The sequence below is a fragment of the Gallus gallus genome, chromosome 19, assembly GCF_016699485.2.
Source record: "Gallus gallus isolate bGalGal1 chromosome 19, bGalGal1.mat.broiler.GRCg7b, whole genome shotgun sequence".
Lineage (NCBI taxonomy): Eukaryota > Metazoa > Chordata > Aves > Galliformes > Phasianidae > Gallus > Gallus gallus.
In genome coordinates this window covers 5,442,245-5,461,547 of record NC_052550.1, presented here as the reverse complement: position 1 = coordinate 5,461,547, position 19,303 = coordinate 5,442,245, and the positions used below count along the sequence as shown (strand labels likewise).

Here is a 19,303-nt window from a genome sequence, read left to right as displayed (position 1 = left end):
AATTGTAACAAAAGACATCGCCTCCCATAAAAGCAGAAGTCCTAACAAAACCGGGTACAGAATATTAATAACATCTTCAGCACAAAGAACCTGTCGCATTCACCTGAATAAATGTATGAAAGATTTACTGCTTTTTCCTCAAGAGCCAGGAAACTGCTTGGTTCAGTGCCTGCAGCACTTGATGGAGACACAGAAGCTGGTGTTCTGCTCCTGGCTTGCCATGTTATTTGCTTTACAGGACCTGGCCGAGCACACATCTGTGCCTCAGACTTTTGCTGACAAAACGTCAGAACCAAAGAATCAGGACCAAATAACCAAAGTCACAATGTGTCTGTGCTAAGGCAGGCAAACCTCACTTATCCAGAGGTATTTTACAACAGGTAGAGCTCCATCTTGTTTATTACAGTGAGATTACTGGCAGAGTAGGCAACAGCGGAAACGAATTAAAAGCAATTATACAACATGACTGAAACAATCAATTAGTGAAACTGCTCATGTTTCCTGAAGACAAGAAACGCAGCAGAGAGTAAAAGGTCACCTCTCAAAGGTTTACTTGCTTATAAGCCATTAACATTATTATAAATTATTAGGAAAGAGGCAGAAGTGACACAGGCAGGACAAACCAATCTCAACAGCATCACTTCAGCAAAGACCGCATGGTTCAGAACATTCCCAATTTTCAAAACACATACAGAAGAATGAGAGCTAATTTGCAAGCAAGTAATTAAAATATTTTATCTGAAAAGCTTCGTGACTGTTTTGGACCTGCAAAGCTCCCCACTGGAAAAATGACTCAGAACATCAAAAAGGAATTAGCAGCAGGGTGCACAGAACCAAAAGCGACATAAATGACATCTTGCTTCTGAAGGTGCTTGAGTAAGGTTGCAGGGTTTTAACAAACTACAAATGCTAATTAATGCTGAAAAATAACAACCTTTAGACATATTAACACCGTATGATTATGATATAAGCAATGCATTTGCTTTATTTATAGAGAGCTTGAACGTGGTGACACAGAAATGACCAACTATCCTGTGCCACGTGGAAACTGGCACCCAGCCAGCGAGCTGCTGATCAATCCAATCATCATTCTGATAAGGATAATTTAAATGAGGATGGACGTTATTTTATTTTGGCAAAAGATTTTTAAGGTGACAAAGGGATAGACTGCAAATGAAGTCATAAGGACGAGCACACCGATATTAATGTGGTACACCAGCTACCGGCATGGCTAGATGCTTTTGTGCCCTTCTGCAATAAAGAGCAATAACATCTTCTATTTTCTGTTCAGTAAATATCCATCTGCTAAGATTACTTAGGAAACACCAAGCACACGTGTACAGGACATCAGCAGTTACTTCTGCTTACTTGGGAGGTCCATGGCAGCAGCACAGAAGCTTGCTCCAAGCACACATGTAATCTGAGCTCACCTTGGGGGATCCTTCTGAAGCTTTGCTCCTAACCCTTCTTGTGTGCAATTTCTGATCTTCCCCACACATAATAAACACACTGACCAGAAGGGTACCCTCAGTGTACCCTTGCAGCAAACACTCACAAAACACCTCTGTTTCTCCACAAGACTGCAATCCTCAACCCCTGCCATTAGCAGCAAGCAGCATACTGCTCCATGCAATGCTAGCTGAAGCTCAGTACCCACTGCACTGATTTTGCTTGATGACGAGATCAAAAACTGGCCGTTCTCTATGCACCACTCATTTCTTGATAGCATGTACATAAACCAGAACCTGGATACTCACAGCTCCATCAGAAATAAGCTCTAAAGAAGTCAAATGCTGCAAGCTTGCACATGCATCAGTATCAGTGCTGACTGCAGCATTTTCCATGGGCACAGACAGAACATGCCTGAATTTAGCTCATGCTTTATTACATCTAAAAAATGCAAGCAACTTTTTCCAATGCAGATGAATCTACTTTTTCACTTTGTACAGCAACCGTATTTACACTCACGCTCATTAAATAGAAAAGGGAACTGTTTCATTTATCCAAACAGAAGGTGAGAAATATTCCCAGCACAATTTCCCACGAAAGGTCTGTCTTTATATCTCCTCTGAACTGCCTGGATTTTACTAACTCTGTTTGGAACATGAAAGCTGTTTGTTCAGGAGAGGAATACGTACGGAAGATGAGTGACAGCTGAAAGGGGTTTTCTTATATAAAATCAAGATCAGAGTTAATCACCTGTGTGCAGCCTCCTATGGGATCTGCATAGGGAGAAATCTCCAAATGGCAGTTATTGCACGAAGCTGAGCACTGCTTCCTCACCTCCACCTACTGAACTCCCAGACTGTACCTAAATATACACGGACATATATCTTGACTTTCTAGGAAGAAAAAGTTACTAATAAGATCTGTAAGCATGGTTAAGAAGAGAACAGCATTTGTGCCAAGATACAGCACACAGAGCTAAAAAAAAACCCTAAAACATCTGGGACCACAAAGCCAGATTTATCCTCAGGAATGCGTGTATTTCAGTTGCTGGGAAAATTATAAAATAACAGCAGTATACGTTAGCAGTGTGCCTTATTACTAACTGAAAACATCAGATCCGTAAGGCAGATCCTATGGCCTCATGTCAAGCAAGACAACTCCTGTCTGAGCCAAGAGGACAGGATTTGGTTTTTGGATGAGGAGCCCTGAGCTGCTGTTTGTGCACTCACAGCCCCGGTCTGTGCATGCTCAGCACAAACCTACCAGGCTGTACTCTCCATGTGGGTCTTTGGTGCTGGCACACATGTCCAGGATGAACTCTTATGGGTTGACAACTGCACCAGAATGCAAAAAAGAAAAAAAAAATGCTACAGAGCAGAGGATTAATTTCAAGCACACATCAGTTCAGTGGGAAACAGCAGTCCTCTTCATGCTGTTGTTAAACTAACACCATCCTCCTGCCCTCACAGTGTTGAATATTCACTTTGAAAGCTTCAGAGGAGAAAAAAATTACAGAGGAAATCATTCAGTCTTTAGTATTGTAGAGGTTTATCTTTGTTGTAGTTTTTGGCAGCAATGGGGGAAAATACTTTCTAAAAGCACTACTGACTTTCAGCACAGTAATTCCTTGAATGTGTTGACTTCCAAGTCAAAAAGGGCAAACTCTATGTCCCGTTTTTAAAATATATATATCATATTCAGTGACTGGAAAATTGATTATTCCTAATTTTGCTTGGGACATCAGGTTATTGGGAACAGACAGAAGTACCAGCAGAGCCAGTTTTCATTTAATCAAAATTACAGAGCACAAGCTCAGTAAATGTTCTTTTCATGCGATGCCATTCACACCACCTTAAAAACTATTCCAGAGACTACAACTGGAAAATTAGCTGCTTTATTTCCAAGTACAACACGGCTTACTGTACTGCAGCATTAGCCAAAGCTTGAGGCCTCATCAAGGTAAAAATGAAACTCACTATGATGTCAGTTCTGAGCTTTTTCATCTTAAAAAAGAAATCCCTCAGTTCTACAGTTGCAATTTATTATTATTTTTTTTAAACCAAAATAACTGATGACAAGGAAAAAGCCTGTGCTGTGCCATACTTTACTGACTACATCAGTAAAACACATGTTTAGTTGTCCTGGAAATTGCTCTTTTTAGCAAGGCAGCTATCTGAAATTACTCCAAAAGGTGTAAATGGTTTTTACATGCATTAATCTTTAAAATTGGAAAATTAACTCTTCTCCCACCCCCAATGCCTGTGCCATTGTCAATTGAAAACACCACAAATGAGGGGAGTGCCAGCAGAAAAGCAGCGGTGGCCTGAGATGTTGGTAATTTCAGTAGCAAATATCAACAATAACAGAAAGAAAAGGCTTTGGGGGGTGATCTTACAGGAACTGAACTGCACAATTTGCCAGCACAACACTATCAGCTCTGTAACAGCAGCCAGAACTTCTATCTTGGGACATCACAAGCAGCCTGACCAGCAGTGAGTTCTGTACTGTAATCTGCAGGAGGAAGGTAGGAAAAAGAGAGAATTTGCTTAATTAAAAGATTCATTATTTAAATGAATGTGCCTCAATCCACAGATTGTTGCTTCTCTGGATAGTCTGTCCTTTCTCCACCACCCAGGCATTCTCAGATACTCTAGCACAACCTAGTGCTTGAGAGCAGCAATAGCTGAGCAGGGAAAGTCCCATTGCTCTACACACCTCTATCATGCCTTTAGACACAGCTGCAAATCCTCCTTGTCATAAATGCCCCGTATGCATCAACAACTCTCCAATGCCTCATGTTAGAAAAGAAGTTGCAGAGCCTAATTAGCAGCCTGTTTGCAAACCAGCTGCATCTATCCCTCTCACAAGGAGAAAACAGAAAATGCTGCTGTCCCCTTAGCCAGGGGCAGAGACTAGCTAAGGTATCTTAAATCAGCTGCTTCAGAAAACTGTTACTCACAAAAACGTGGTGTAAGCATCTAAGAGGTTAATGGAGAGAGCATCTCTTTGAATGCCTTATCCAGAAAGGAAGTAGCAACGACAGACTCTGGAGTTCATTACTTTCAGTGGGAGGAAAAGTCATTACAGTGAAATGATGGAAGCAAACACTGCAGATTCTTTCATCTCCAAGGGGAAGAAAGCTCTCCACCAGCTAAGTGGAAAGAAATCTCAAGTGAAGCCTTTCATACAAATAACACCTCCATTCCATGGAATGGAATTGATTAAAGCCTTTAGTTTTTCATTTAACAACTGAGCAGTGTTGAAATGGTCTTGGTTATGAACCAAAGGGAAGCTCAGTATTTCCTTGGAGACATTAATACTTGAGAGCATTCAACATATAGTGCATTATATGGTAATTGCATAACATGTGCCTTCTGTGTTTGGTAAGAAGTGGTGCCAGATGGGCTCCGACAGTTCTAGCTTAAAGGGCCTGAATGGAAAACATTAGAAGAAACAAGAAGTGCCAAGACCACACTAAACAATTCTGTTTCTCATTTTGTAAAGTACGTGGCAATCACAGTGCTGGCAACTTCTCTACCAGAGGACAGATATTAACTTAAAGTAAAATTGTAAAGGATACTTAAGAAACTGAAGTACCACAGTCCAGTCTGAGTTCTGCTAAGTGATGAATGCTGTCAATTTGTAACCTACACTAGTGGTTTGCTCTTTGCTCTCCCCTTTTGTCCACTTCTCAAAAGAAAATTACTGGGAGCAATTCTTTTGCTTGCCTTACAGACTCTGATTTAGAGAAAAAAGTCAGAGAAAACGATACCCCAAACCAAAGGCACCTCCTGGCAGCCATGAAAAGAAAAAGTAGTTAAAAACTCATTTATAGCTTGTAAGAATTTTGACCTTTGCAGCAGTGCTGTTCAAGCTCACAGAACAGCAGGCTTAGGAAGGCAAGTATTTTGGTAGATCTGAAGAACAGTGAGGCCCTATGGGAGACAATGAGAGATTGTGTAGCTGGAATTCTCCGTATTATGACCCAATACCACTTAGTACTTCACTCTCGTAAATCAGATGGATAATCCTGGGAAGCAGAGGTATCTAACGTGGTAGGAGAGCTCCCATGCCTTTTTCCAAGAGCTAACCCAGAGGTCCTGGTCAAATTCTATCAGAAAGAAGATGGATAATAGGAACAATTTCTTCTCAGAAAGAGAGGTGCTGCAGTGGCACAGCTGCACAGGGAGGAGGTGGGGTCACCATCCCTGGAGGTGTTCAAGAACTGCAGAGATGTGGCACTGAGGGCTGTGGGCAGTGGGCACGCTGGGGGTGGGCTTGGGGATCTGAGAGGTCTCTCCTAACTCTAATGATTCAGTGATTCTACGATTTCCAGACAATCAGCTCCTCACAGTAAACAGAGTATTTTCTCCTTGTCTGAATACAGAAAATAATTAGGATAGCTTGCCTACTACATAAATTAGAACCACACTTTACAAAATGAGCTGCAAGAAGCTAGACAGCAATGCACTGACCTGGCAACTTTTGTTCCACAAAGGAAAGCACTAACAAGCAAAGTTACAATACTCATGACAAAGCTTCAAGTTCCATCAGGGGTTAGGGATGCTGAGATCTGAGCTGCTGATATACTGAATGGGAGGATAATGGTTTGTAGAGAGGGGTCACTGAAAAGTCAACAAAACAGCTGGCTGAGTCCCCTTTCTACTCAACTGCACTTTGTCAAGGATAAACCTTGCATTGTAGCACTGCTCTCAACTTGCACTTCTTTTTGTGATAACCAGATCAGCAAAAGCCCCTCCCCGGAGGATGAAATCCTTACAAGAACCAACAGCTGAGAAAAATGCAGTCAGTGTATATACAGCATGAACTAACTGAGCCTTTGTTTTTTGCTTTAAAAAGCAGATGACTGATTAAAGCTATTCAGGCAAGTAGCCCACTGATTCCATTTTGTTTGGCTCTAATTACTTACAACAGGCTTCACTTACACTCCAAAGAGGCATCTGACAGCATCAGGCGTTATTAGTACTATGAAAAGGCATTCACACTAAAGAGAAACACCACCCCTGAGTTTTCTTGTAACTGTGATGGAAATCTGGTATTTTCTAGGCAGTACTTCCCATAAAAAGGGACTGTATGTTCAGCTTTACAAAAGACTGCAGGGGTAGGGAAGAATGCTCCATTGACACATTCCAGTAATAGAAACAGGTAACTCCAAAGTCCTAGAGAGCACTAAGAATAGCTGACAAGTAGCACAGAAATGGATGATGAATATCTTAGTTTGCTAAACATTAATTAGCATAATTCTGAGGTTGGATGTGGGGCTCACAGATTCAGAAGACATTTAGCTTCAGAAGACCAGGCTTCCCAAACACCTATACAAACATTTATTACCTCCTTGTAATACAGCCATTTTCTCCACCTCTTCAGAATTAACGTGTTTTTTTAATGGAGAAAGTTCATTAAAAGAAGAACATCGATAAGAAACTTGAGATTTTGTTTTGGGTTTATTTTTGGTTCGCTTCTCTTCATTCTGTTATCTTGCTCAAAACTCACTTACAACTTTAATTTCTTCTTCAGAACAATTTATGAATTCTACTTCATGCCTGGACCATGTGAAACCACACTGAAAACAAAGCACTGACAAAGTAAATGACAAAGTACTGAGAAATACATTTGTGAACACAGCCATACTCAAGGGAATCCTCATGAGTGAGGGGAAAGATGTCTGGATGAATACTGTAACAACAGAAAATGTTTAGAATACCTTAATCAAAACCAGACAGACTGTCATACTGCATATGTGAGAACGTCCTGACATCCCTATTAATTTATACTTTTGCTCAAGGATGCATCTCTACTTACTTGGTCAGCTTATGGCCCTTCATTGCAATGAGGAACTCTCTGACAGTCTCAGGACTCTGGTATCTGCACGGTGTTTTTGAGATGTATTTCAGTGTCTGCAAGGAATAGCAACAAAATATGCATTACTCCCCAGTTACTCTTTTCTTCCCATGCTGCCTATGAAATTAAGCATCTTTGAAAAACACTCAAAAAAACCCAACAAAACTCAGACTGTCATTTCAGCCTTTGAAGGTTCTTTTTCTAATTATTTTATACTTCTTTTAAAAAGTGGAAAGCTGTCACAGATCTCACGCTTCCTTCTTCAGTAAGACTGCACTGATACTGATGGAGTAAGAAACAGGCAACACAGAGCTTCAACCTGATGTAATGAAAACTCCATTAGCAGTTATCCAGAAAACCTCGGTGAATTCATTTCACAGACACGACCCAGCGAGCTCATTACATTTCAGGTTACAATTAGAGCTTTGATGACTCCCCCTGTGGCTCTGGATGGTCACTTCCCTGCTCTGCCCAGAGCCCAAGGTGCCAACTGAAGGCTACAGACAAGGAGAGATCTTTAGAAAGCATGTGCGTTCTTGATTTGGATTAAATAATCTCAGGTGATGCTCAGACTGTGATACAGCTTGTTGAACACCATCACCCAGACTTACTTGTCATTTTAAAGCCAACAGATTCAAAGCTAGCTGTAAAAGGTACAGGTGCACATGTTCATTGCTTTGTTGTAGCTTGTAACACTTGAGAAAAGCTGAATACTGCTCATCTTTAAAACCATACATAACTCCTGCCAAGTTTTAATGAATTCCGTGCCAGGAATGCTCCCACTGCTCATCCATAAAAAGGCCCTGCAGTTGCACAATGCTAGCAATGCCTCTCCAGCCTATGGCTGTTTTCATTTTTTATACATGTACTTGGCAGTGCTTTCTAAAGCTGACTGAAGCAGGTTAGATGGGTTGTTGTGAACATCTGGCAGGGCTAGTGCAGTATCAGCAATGTTCATCTGCCTTGAGACCATTTATCTCTGCTCCATTTTTAATGTAAAACTTATCAACCTCAACTAACTGCTGCAACATGTTACATCTGCTTTCTTTGTTTAAAGCAACACAACACCTACCAGACAGATCATACATTATGGAACTGGAACTGAGCAGATTAAAAAACAATATTGGTAATATAACTCTTAAAAAGAAATGAATCGAATTCAATTTCCTGGCTGTCTGTGCATGGGAAGTAGCTCAGAATCTTCCTGAACGTTGCTTGGATTAGACGCCAAAATGAAGAGTTGGGAATAATGAGAAACAAAAGAAAGGTCTAGGAAATCCTCACATTGTCTGCACTGCGTGCGTCAGCAACTGAAGGATTTGAAAGAGCATTGGCAAAGTCTGTTTTGAATTAAGGAAAAAAATCTTCAGCTGTTGATATTGTGCAGCTCTACACAAAGCCTGCAAGCACCCAACCAACCAGTGGCGCACAACTGGAGCAAGACAACAACGAGACACATTAATTAGGATGCCATGTGCACAAATTAGCTGTAATAATAATAAAGGATCCATAATTCTGTATGTTATGCTCTGACGTTTCTTCTGTACTCATAACTATTCTCAGAAAAATCTTTAAAGTGAATACTTATATTTAACAGTCCGAAACCAAGTAAGCTGAGTGAGTATTTAGACAGCAGTAACCAAGGCAGTGGGAAAAAAAGATTTACAAGACCATCATGTCAAATAAGAAGATATACAAATGTATTTCCAGCATACTTCCATTAAAATGAGTTATTTTACAAGCCTGGCTAAATAAAAACAGGCTTCAACAGCACAGTTGTTCATTCTACTTAAGAGAGAGAGAACCGATCAAATACGGATTGCTGTATTCTTAAGGATCAGGTTCAGTGAGAAACTCATTTAAAAGTGCAATAAAGGGTCAGACAACAATTCCTCCCGCAAGACCTGTCTGGCCTTTTCATACAAAATGCACTTCTTATTTACCCGTAAAGACAGCTGACATCATATTGTCACCCAATAGAACTACTGAACAGAAGCAGTTTCTTTTCCAGGTTTGTCTTTTTCTGCAACTTCAACCAAAGTGCCCGATGTGCATCAAAACACAGCTCCTAGTTTAACAAGCTTCACCTGCTTACTTCAATACCAATGGATATATGCAAGCACAGAACTCAGCAAGACATACCCAATATGAACAGGAACAGTAAGACGACAGATCTGGTTGCTTTACATAGAAAAAAATGTACCCAGGGTTTATACTGGATTCACCCCCTGGATAAAAAAAATGAGCATCCTATTGTTATTTAACACATAGCAATGTGACAAAGTAATTAAGGCTTTAAGCTGCATGCTGACTTAAAAAAAAATATATATATATGTGTATATATATATATATATATATATATATATATATATATATATATATATACACACACATACTCACAGGGTCTTTCTGAGCTGTTTGAAAGAGGCAGAGGAAGAGACTGTTAGTCTCCATGAAGATTTAAATTAGCTTTTTGGTAAGCCACTATTTCGTTGAATCTGAGGCTTAGGAATTACCGCTCGGTACCTATCCAAACAAAAGCAGAACTAATACAAAAACAAAGCCTAGGCCAAATCTTCTTCACATGAGTAGTTTCTCCACTCAGTGGGATTACTCATGCCAGCAAGGCAATCTGCTTTCAACCGGCTGCCAATCACGGTGCTGCTCATGCAGTCCTCTGATATGGACACAAGAGGTCATATTACAAGTGTGCTGAGAATTTGCTAGTTCGGTGTATTTAAAATCTTAACATCTGTATTATAGAATTTTAATAGCTCTTACTAGCAATAGATTAAACATTTGCTACCAATCTGGCATCCAACTGCTGTTGATATCTGCACAAGTAATTTTGTGATTCCAATTGTGTCTTGCTCTTTTGATCAAATCTATTTTAGTTGGAAATTATTAGTTTGATTCTGTTTATAAGAAAACACCCAATGTGATCTGTGCCTCAGCTTTGAAACCATGCCTAGGTACATCACCAATTAATCACACAATAGCAAGTTCTGGCCTGGGTCTTAAAAGGAGACAGTATGTGCAATCTCTACAACAAACAAGCAAACAAACACTAAAACAAGAACAGAATTAAAAAAAAACATTTTTGTTTATTCTTTTTGTAAAGAATTTTAATCAGAGCCAAAGTCTGTGACCTGCAGCAGTCAGCAAGCACATCCCAGCTAAAGAAAACTTCCAGATCTGAAAACGAGAGTTTTCTTACAGCAGGACAGGCAGTGCTCTGTTATCTGGGAAGATGGGAGGCTGGAGCTTCCAGAGAAAGGAGAAGCCTGGTGACGCATATTTGGTGTCAGCAGTTTCCAAACTCCTCCCTGGCAGTACTGGATAGTCTCAGCCCAGAACTACCTGTGTCAGACTTATGTCTGCTTCATTACTTATTCCCACTGAAAGGGAACACGCGGAAGGAGAGTACGAAGTTACTGGGCAGTCAGAGTGGATCCAGTAGAATCCAACGCTCTACTTTATGCACAGGAGATCTACAGTGCAGCCAGAACTGACCCTAGGAATATTCCAGCTATGATCATATCACAACACACCTGAGTTTATAAGTCACATTGACAAAAATGTCTCTACATGGAACCAGCTGCAAGGCTCTGCACTTACAGTGCAGTTAGCCCAAAACCTGAATAAACCGGCCAGAGATTATGAAAACTGACAAAAAAATTATTAGGGTAAATGTGATGCAAAAATGACCTAACAGTTTGAATCGGTGCAGCCTGCGATATTTTACAGAGGGGATTTATGGTGTCACCCACCTCATACATGATTGTGTTCAGATTCTGCTGACCAGAGCTCTGCTTGCTTTTTCCACTCTCTTTGCGCTGCTGCTTAAGATCAGTGAGTAGCTGGAACACCTGGAAAAAAGCAAACAGAAAAGCCTGCAGTCATTTGAGAGCGTTTTACCTCAACATATTACATTGGGAAAACAAACAAACAACCCAAAATCCTACCAAGCAAATGAAATTTAAAAAAGGATTGCTTCTATGCTGACTGCACCAGCAGGTAAAAAAGAATATTCTGGCAACAGAAAGGTGAATAAGGAGCTGTGTAAATTCATAAAACCAAGAGCAAACAGACTCCCAGCACGTATTACATGTTATCCAAGAGCCCCCAGGGAGAAACTGGCAGGAGGGATCTATTCTGTTTGCCTTATCCCATGTCCTGAACAGAGTGGGGTACATACACTGCTGTACAAACACTGCTGTGATGGCACACAGCTCCTATTTAAATACAAGTGAGATGCTTGAAGAAAATGCCCGTAGATGTAATAGCAACACCTTCACATTTATGATGCAGTGAGTGAGATCCAGAGGATAAACCTGAATGCAAGGAAAACGTTTTGATTTTTCTAACCGTCAAATCTGCTGCAACACCACAACTTCTTTATGTGTCACAGTCAGATAAGCAGCAAAATACTGAGAAAGCCCCACAGTTACTGCTTGATTCCATATTAAACCACATCTGGCTGAAATTTATTCAGATGTTTTCCCTGTGCTTTACAGAATACCCAGAGCCAATACCCACAGCACAGTAACACATCGCTTCTTACTGCTTCTTCTTGGTAACTCACTTAATTCAAGTTCCAATGAAATTATAAGCTTAAGCAAGAATGCAAACATTTATAGACGTGAGAAACACCAACGTTAGCAGCTAGGAGCCCTGCATTTACTTTGTGTGTCCATTAAGCACAAGCAGTCAACACTTAAAAGCTAAAGCTGAAACTGTGCATTGAGTAGCTATCTGCAGACAGTATGACTGCTGACACTGAGACATCAAAAGACAACACCAACCTCACAAAAGCAATTCAGGCATAGAACATTAAATGTATCAGCCTTGAACACTGCTTTCAATCACTGCTTTCTGTGTAAAATATTACCTTGATAAAGAGAATGTTAGCTACATCATCAAGGAAAAGAGGAGCAAACAGAAAGAGGTCCGTAGTTTTAAAGGAATCAGTAACTTGAAGAGCAGTAAAAAGCCGTGACCAATATAGCTGCAGGCACTGCAAGTCCCTTCCTGCAAAGGGCTGAAAGCTGCACACATGACAACTGCACTCTGAAAGCTGAATAAGCACTCATCAGTGACTACATTTTCCCCACTTCCTTCTGGTTCTTTTTCAATATATGTGGTACATTTACCAACATCAAGAGAAAGCTGAACAGAATTTTGTCCAAAGAACACAAAGAATTGATTTTGCATTTCTCCCTGCTCCACAGCATCCCTGTGGGACACCAACAGACTGCACAAACTGGGCTCAATGCCACTACTGAGCCCCAGTAGTACCAAAGTTCCAACATCGAAAGAAGGAAGCAGAGATGATTTTGCAATAAACAGCCTCTGAAATATTTGCTATCTTCTGTTCTGCAATAGTACATTTATTTTGAGCAGATACCTAGTGCCAGTGTGGCCAATATCTCTTTCTTTGTAAGACAGTTCTTTCCAAGTCCTCATTAAAGCTCTTCAAACAGCCACCAGACGGCTGTTTGGCTGTACATGTACAGCCTGAGAGAAAACATTTTAAGATTTACCTCAGAATAGGATCAAACAGCTGTGCAACTTTAAGCTTCAGCAGTAAAACAATATAAGAAAACATACGGTTTACTAAAACCATTCAAAAGCAACCTTCATAAACAATGCATTGAGAGCTTTCTGTCACCTGGCTGAAGTTAAACCAATAAGAACAGCAAATTTCATAGAGTCACAGAACACCCCGAGTTGGAAGGGAGCTGTAAGGATCAGTCCCACTCTAATTTCTTTCTATCTCACTAAAACAAAACAACAATACGTTGTTACTATGGAGATAGGAGAATAATTAGGAACTTACCTACGCTAGATAATTAGACTTTATAAACCAAATTTCCCCCTTTTTTTTTTCTTAATAACAAATAAAATATGAGGGGAAAAAAAATAGAAACAGGTCTTGCTTCAGAAAGAAGTGTACAGGCGACTGAGCACAGCATCACAGTGCAGATTCAGCATCAGGATAGAGACAGACGTACCTCAAAGTTACTCAACAGTGCAGCATTTGCATCCTTTCTAAAAGAAAGGAAAAAGAATACAATTATTTATGTTTCACATGAAACTGTCCGCAATTTTTCATTGCAGAATCACAGGCTCCAAAAGAACAGACACTATTTTCATATTTCTTCACTAAATCATCATTCAGAAGCTTATCTGTGAGGAACCTACAGCTACCAATCTGTTGCCACGTCAGGACAATCATTTTTCCATAGCATAATTGTTCCATAAATATACATCATATTTTGTACACTGTGTCCCATGAGCCATAACGCACTTCCACTTCATACTCCTTTCACTCAGACACACTCACCCAACTTCACCAACTAAACCCAAACCTCCTTACTTCTCCCTTACATAGAAAGGCCTCCAGTTCTAATTGACACGAAAAGTCATTAGGATTGCACAGACTAGTGAAGAACAAGGAAAAAACATACAATTGCTACTCCTATACAATGTATGTGTACGTGTGAGTACAGCTATGCCACTCAATCCACCCACAATGCAATGAGTTCTAAAAACAAATGAACAACCACACAAAAACTTATCAAATTCCCTCCTCATTTATTATCCCAATCTTTATGTGACTGCTCCTTCATTAGCAGCACGAGGCTGAGAGTCCCATTTCCCACCAGCCCTACACTTCCTCATTAATTCTGTCCCAATTAAGAAACGATTGCTATCCACCACTGGTTGATTGCGTTCTCTTTGAGTTAAACGTGTTTTTAATTTAATGGTGCCTATCTTACTACTGCATATTGTAACTTTATATTCGTAAATTAGAAAAAGGGGATAGAAAAGCCTGACACAGAACACCATACATTCCCCTCACAATACATTGTGCTGAGCAGTCAGCAGCCACAACAACAGCAAGTTTCCATACAAAAGGGGGGGAAAAAAGGCTTTTCTCAGGTCTGTGCATATCACAACAACAAAAAAAGGTACAATGTATTGTTAAGCGCCATCCGCTGCCTGAATAGAACCATCCTGTTCATCGCTTTCAAATGCGTTAAATGCATCCACAAACTTCCACAGGTTCTATCATTGTTTTTAAATGAAAAGGACCTCCTAAAATACGCTGAGATGAACTCCGACTTCCATGTTGCTGAGTCGAGTGAAACTTCAGCCAGTGAGCTCACACAGCTGCCATTCATGTTTTACAAACCCTATAGCTTCTGTTGTGAGGTAAATGCAATTCTTCAGAATCTTTGCATCCAGGCTATGCTACACAAATCCCTATGGATCAAAGACACCCTTTGTTAGAAATCATAACAGCACGGGAGAGTAACACAGGGAATTATTGGGTGACAAAAGCGAGCGGATCATATAGAGTAAATACATTGCTGGGAAAGCGGGTCCTTGGGAAACCTATCAGAAATTAAATTATCTGAGACAACCACTTAATTTTTTTTACTCTAAAACACTGTCGTGATTATTTTCCTTCTTACAATTGGTAGTAAATGAGTCAGTCCAGATCTTAAGTCTTCAATGCCGTCTGCTGTGCTGAGGTACCAGAGCTACAAGCTGGTAAGCACACCCTGCTTCAAAAACATTACAGAATTCATTCTTATGGCATTAAGACTTCCCAGCCTCAGACAAAGACTTAAAAAGAAACGAATCAAAAGAATAAATAACCTTTCTTAGAACCGAAGGCCTCAGCACATGGCAAACGCCATCGCCCTGCACCCCACAGCGATGCCAACAAGGTAAAAGGGCACTCAGCTCAGGCCCACACAGACGTTTCTCCACACACAGCGCAGGCCCAATAAATAACCCCCACACGCACACACAGCGCGGCCCAGCAGCCCGCACAAGGAGCAGCCGGACAATCCCGCCCCATCCCGCTCCTTACACCTCCATCTTGTCCGCCGCCCCGCGCAGCCGCGCGCTGAGGTCAACGCCTCACCGGGGGCGGCCCCTACCGCACCACAGCCGGGCGGGAGTGCGCGCGAGGAGCCGCGGCGAGGCTGAAGGAGGTTCGGGTGAGCGGGGAGGAAGCGGAAAGCGAAGAGGAAATAAATAAATAAAAGAAGATAAAATAAAGTAAAATAAAATAATCCAAACATGCTCTCACATGCAAAATATAGCAACTGCATTGGCCGGGAATCGAACCCGGGCCTCCCGCGTGGCAGGCGAGAATTCTACCACTGAACCACCAATGCGTCTGCTGAAAATGTTTTCCCCGTCTGCTCGGTTGAATGGCACAGCAGCCGGTCTATGCTGACTGCTGCCCACACCTTTTCTCATGCCCACCTTGGTAGGCAAATAGGTTTTCGACATTTTCGCACCGCAATAAAAGACCTCTCAGGCATTCACAAACCTTTAAAACAGATGCACCTACCAGTCCCTCTGGATGATATGGAGGATGAGAATATACCATAATATCACAGAGAATATCCCGAGTTGGAAGCGACCCACAGGGACCACCAGGTCCAACTCCTGGCCCAGCACGGCGCCACTCAAAAATAACAGAATATGGACCCTTCGTGTGTTGAAAGGAAAGGCAGATTTCACTTGCAGACCAGTAACTACTGCAGGCAGAAAACTTGGTATGAAAAATGTTATTTGGAGTGGAAAATAGCATTGCTGTGGTCCTTCAAATCAATATCAGGCATTTGCAAACAGAAAAGTAAAGCCTTATTGCTGTATAGATGTGTAGTCCTGCTATGGACTGATTTTTGTGTGGTCCTGTGCGGAAACAGGAGTTGGACCCGATGGTCCTGATGGGTCCCTTCTAACTCGGGATGTTCTCTGATTCTACGAGTCCCAAACACCTGCTTGTTCATGGCAGGGCTGTAAGAGCAACCGAGGGAAGAGGATGGGTTGGACATCTTGTACCCACCACCTCCCTGTTATGGCAGCAGCACAAAATCCACTAGCTAATATTCTCTCAAGACAAAAGAAAATCTACTCTCAGTTTGGGTCTTCGCTTCTCCTTGAGGTGTTGCAAATTGTTGGCCAGTTCTGAATTATTTGAGAACACTGAAGCACTTCAGGAGCCATCTGAAGTGCTCAGCCATGAACAGCTCTTGGGTATTCAGAAACAGTCATGATCAGATACCTAAGTGCTGGGAAAGCTTAAAAGCCTACTGTAAGGCTTTTTCAGCCCTTGTCAGTTGCAGATCCCTAAAAATGTTTCATTAGACATGTGGATCCATCCACATACGAGTTGTAGTACATATGGAAATTATGTTATACCCCACAATCACTTTTCATGGAGTCCTTAGGAAAAAAGAGCCAGGTGAAAAGCCTTTAACTTGCAGGTTGAAAGCTGTTGTCTGACCCAGTGGATAGGCTGCAATGGATGCTGGTCTTTTTCATGTCAGGATTAACTGACCTTGTAAGTTGGCCAAAACCGACACAGCAAATTCTCTGTAACTTCTTGGCCATGTTTCTAACCTTGCCCATGAAGCTGCCTGTACACCATCTCCCAGCTAGACTAAAAGGAAGAAAAGAATTGAAAAGACGTCATCTTTCATGTGAGAATGTTATTCCCAAACCTTACCAGATTTCCAGAGTTTTGTTCCAGAAGTCTACAAATCCTTACGTGCCTCTCGTCACTCTCTGTACATATGAGTTCAAAATCTTCAGCATATTAATTGCATTTCTCCTTTCTTATGTTTCCCCCCCAACACCAATTTATCATCTTTATGTTCAGTGTTTCTCCAAAAGTTTTGTTCCAGACCTTTTTTACTGTCCACAATGACAATGCCCAATCCCAGCAGCTAGAAAGAATGAGCATAATACAAATGCCTCTCTCAGTGGCCCTCAACTTTTTTTCTTTCCAAAAGAAATATTCTTCCTAAATTCTTCCTAGCAGAGACATGCAGCCTGTTAGGGTTGAAGTACATAAACGACCAGCTACAGCTCCACTGACATCATGCAAGGGGAATCTCTGAGAGAGAACTCATTACCGTTACATACAACTTTGCAGGAGAGATGGAGTGATTAGCTTGGTGAACTTTGTTTTTAATTGCTGCACGTTAGATGTTAGACAGTTATGCTACACCATCCATAGGGAATGCAGACATAGGTTTTTCTAAATGTGCTTAGCATGTCAACATTTTAAGCATTGGCTTGTGATTGTTACCACTAAGGCTTGGTAGAGAGGGGCCTCGGTATTAACTATTGAAAGCAGGGGGCCTAGCAATTGCTATTGAAAGCAGATCTGCAGGGTATTTGTATTCTTTGTCATGAAAGATGTTTACTGTATTCAGCATTTCGCTGATCACCCTATAGTGTCTTTTTTTCTTTTACATTCAAAATTCATTAAACAAGGTTGTTGTTTTTTTTTTTTTTTTAACAAAAAATGTCAGCACTGCTTCACACCAGTCCAGCTGACGGTGCGTTTGACCAGCACTTTCAGCCCACAGTGCTTTTTTTCTTTTTCTAAACCAAAATGACACTTAAAAAAGAATGTTTTTAAAGAAGATATGTTGTAGCTGTTTGTCACCTCAACCTCAGTTATGAAAACTATGAATAGAGGATTTCTATGCACCACTTTCAGAGCTGCACTCCACAAGTATTGCGCTCTTCCAGCAAAACATAAATAAATACTCTCCGTAGTAAGGATGTGAATGTGATTGCAAAAGCAGTACAAATAAAATTTAAAATTCAAATCTTAGAGGACATTGAAATATATTTAATTAAACCTCTTCATGCCGCAAAATGGACAACTTACTCTTCTTACTTCATTGTATGTGAGCTGGGAGTACTAACCTAGGAACGATGTGCCATTCTCTGTCCCAGATGGAAAACAAGTGGACAACAAAACACCCTTCCATGAGAACTTCCTCAGGATTTCACTGGGGACTGGGGATTTGGGGGGTTAATCTTTCATGAAGCAAATAAAGGACTGAAAGAAGAAAACAGACAGCAGTGAGACATCAATACCAGCAGAAATAGAGAAGATAATAATGATGAGGATACATTCCAGTGTTTGTTAGAAGAGACCTATTCTGCAATGCTATTTCACTATTTTTCCCTCAAAAAACAAAACAAAACAAAACAAACAAAAAAACCACCTCCCCAGCCACAAGCGTCTTTAAGTCATCCTATTTGTTCAATGTTCAGTTTCACATTAAGGATTTCTGATTGGCTTTACAGCTTCACTTCCATTTCTGTTATAACAATATTACTCTGTATTCTATGTTGTTCACTGTATAGAAAAGATCATTACGCAGTGTTTCATCTAGAAACAGGAAAAGAGAGAATTAATAACCTCCTAGACACAAACTGGGGCGGTGTTCTGTACACAAACTAATCACTATCACAAACTATCACAAAGTTGCTCAGTGCACATTGATACCGCTGACGGATCCCATGTGGAAGCACATGTCCTTGCCATGTATAATTCCAGGTATAGATTAATAAAAACAGGATCATCTGATAACAAACACAGAAGGCTTCCTGATCACAAAACTAGATTTGTGGTTGAGGCACAGATTATGAAAACAGCAGAAATCAGCTAAGTTGTTCCTACTGATTGATACCCGGCTGCATGTGGCTTGCAGATTTTTGTCCCAGAGCATCCATTAGAACAATTTATTTCATCACCACAAATATTTCACGTGAAGTCAATGCGTTACTGATTTCTCATCTCACTTGGGCACCTGGGATTGCTACTTTTCCCCCTTTTCCTTCTGGGCACATCCTGCTGGATATCTTCAGGCAGAAAAACGTATAATCCTCACTCAAGCTGTGTGCTAACCTACACTCATACAACAAACATGAGGCAGAGATGCTCTCTGTACTGGGTGCACTCAGGTTGTAAAGTGAATGCTTACTATTTTCCCAAAACAACAGCAATCTCCTATCAAAGCCCAGAGTAAGGACAAGGACACTTCTGAAGGGTGAAAGACACAAGAAAAGTAGTAAAAATGATGGATTTCAAAGAAAGAATGATGTGATCACAAAGCAATTCAGCAGTTTCCTAGTGTAGATGTCTTGGAGTAAATGG

General features: G+C 40.9%; 2 protein-coding genes and 1 non-coding gene across 39 annotated transcripts in view; all 3 read right to left on the bottom strand.

The window, feature by feature from the left end:
• TPST1 (tyrosylprotein sulfotransferase 1) overlaps positions 1-19,303 on the bottom strand; it is an 87,255-nt gene that overhangs the window by 45,177 nt on the left and 22,775 nt on the right. For 25 of the 26 annotated variants that reach the window (XM_046902591.1, XM_046902603.1, XM_046902587.1 and 22 more), the window contains 3 exons: positions 18,064-18,199; positions 11,082-11,180; positions 7,273-7,367 (listed from right to left, as the gene is read on the bottom strand). The gene's annotated coding sequence lies outside the window, so the exon portion shown is untranslated. The remainder of the gene's footprint in view (positions 1-7,272; positions 7,368-11,081; positions 11,181-18,063; positions 18,200-19,303) is intronic. The other variant, XM_046902586.1, reaches the window with a different exon arrangement.
• The window catches only part of CRCP (CGRP receptor component), a 53,802-nt gene that overhangs the window by 12,333 nt on the left and 22,166 nt on the right, over positions 1-19,303 (bottom strand). For 2 of the 12 annotated variants that reach the window (XM_040650024.2, XM_015295677.4), the window contains exons 11-13: positions 13,326-13,362; positions 11,082-11,180; positions 7,273-7,367 (exon numbers count right to left, since the gene is read on the bottom strand). In XM_040650024.2, coding sequence (XP_040505958.1) covers positions 7,273-7,367; positions 11,082-11,180; positions 13,326-13,362 — 231 coding nt within the window. Of the gene's footprint in view, positions 1-7,272; positions 7,368-11,081; positions 11,181-11,474; positions 11,641-13,325; positions 13,363-14,409; positions 14,581-14,792; positions 14,883-14,979; positions 15,241-19,303 lie in introns of those variants that run through there. The other 10 variants (NM_001397817.1, NM_001397819.1, NM_001397818.1 and 7 more) reach the window with 10 other exon arrangements.
• Positions 15,436-15,506, bottom strand: TRNAG-GCC. Its single transcript has one exon. It is a non-coding gene; the product is annotated as a tRNA-Gly (tRNA).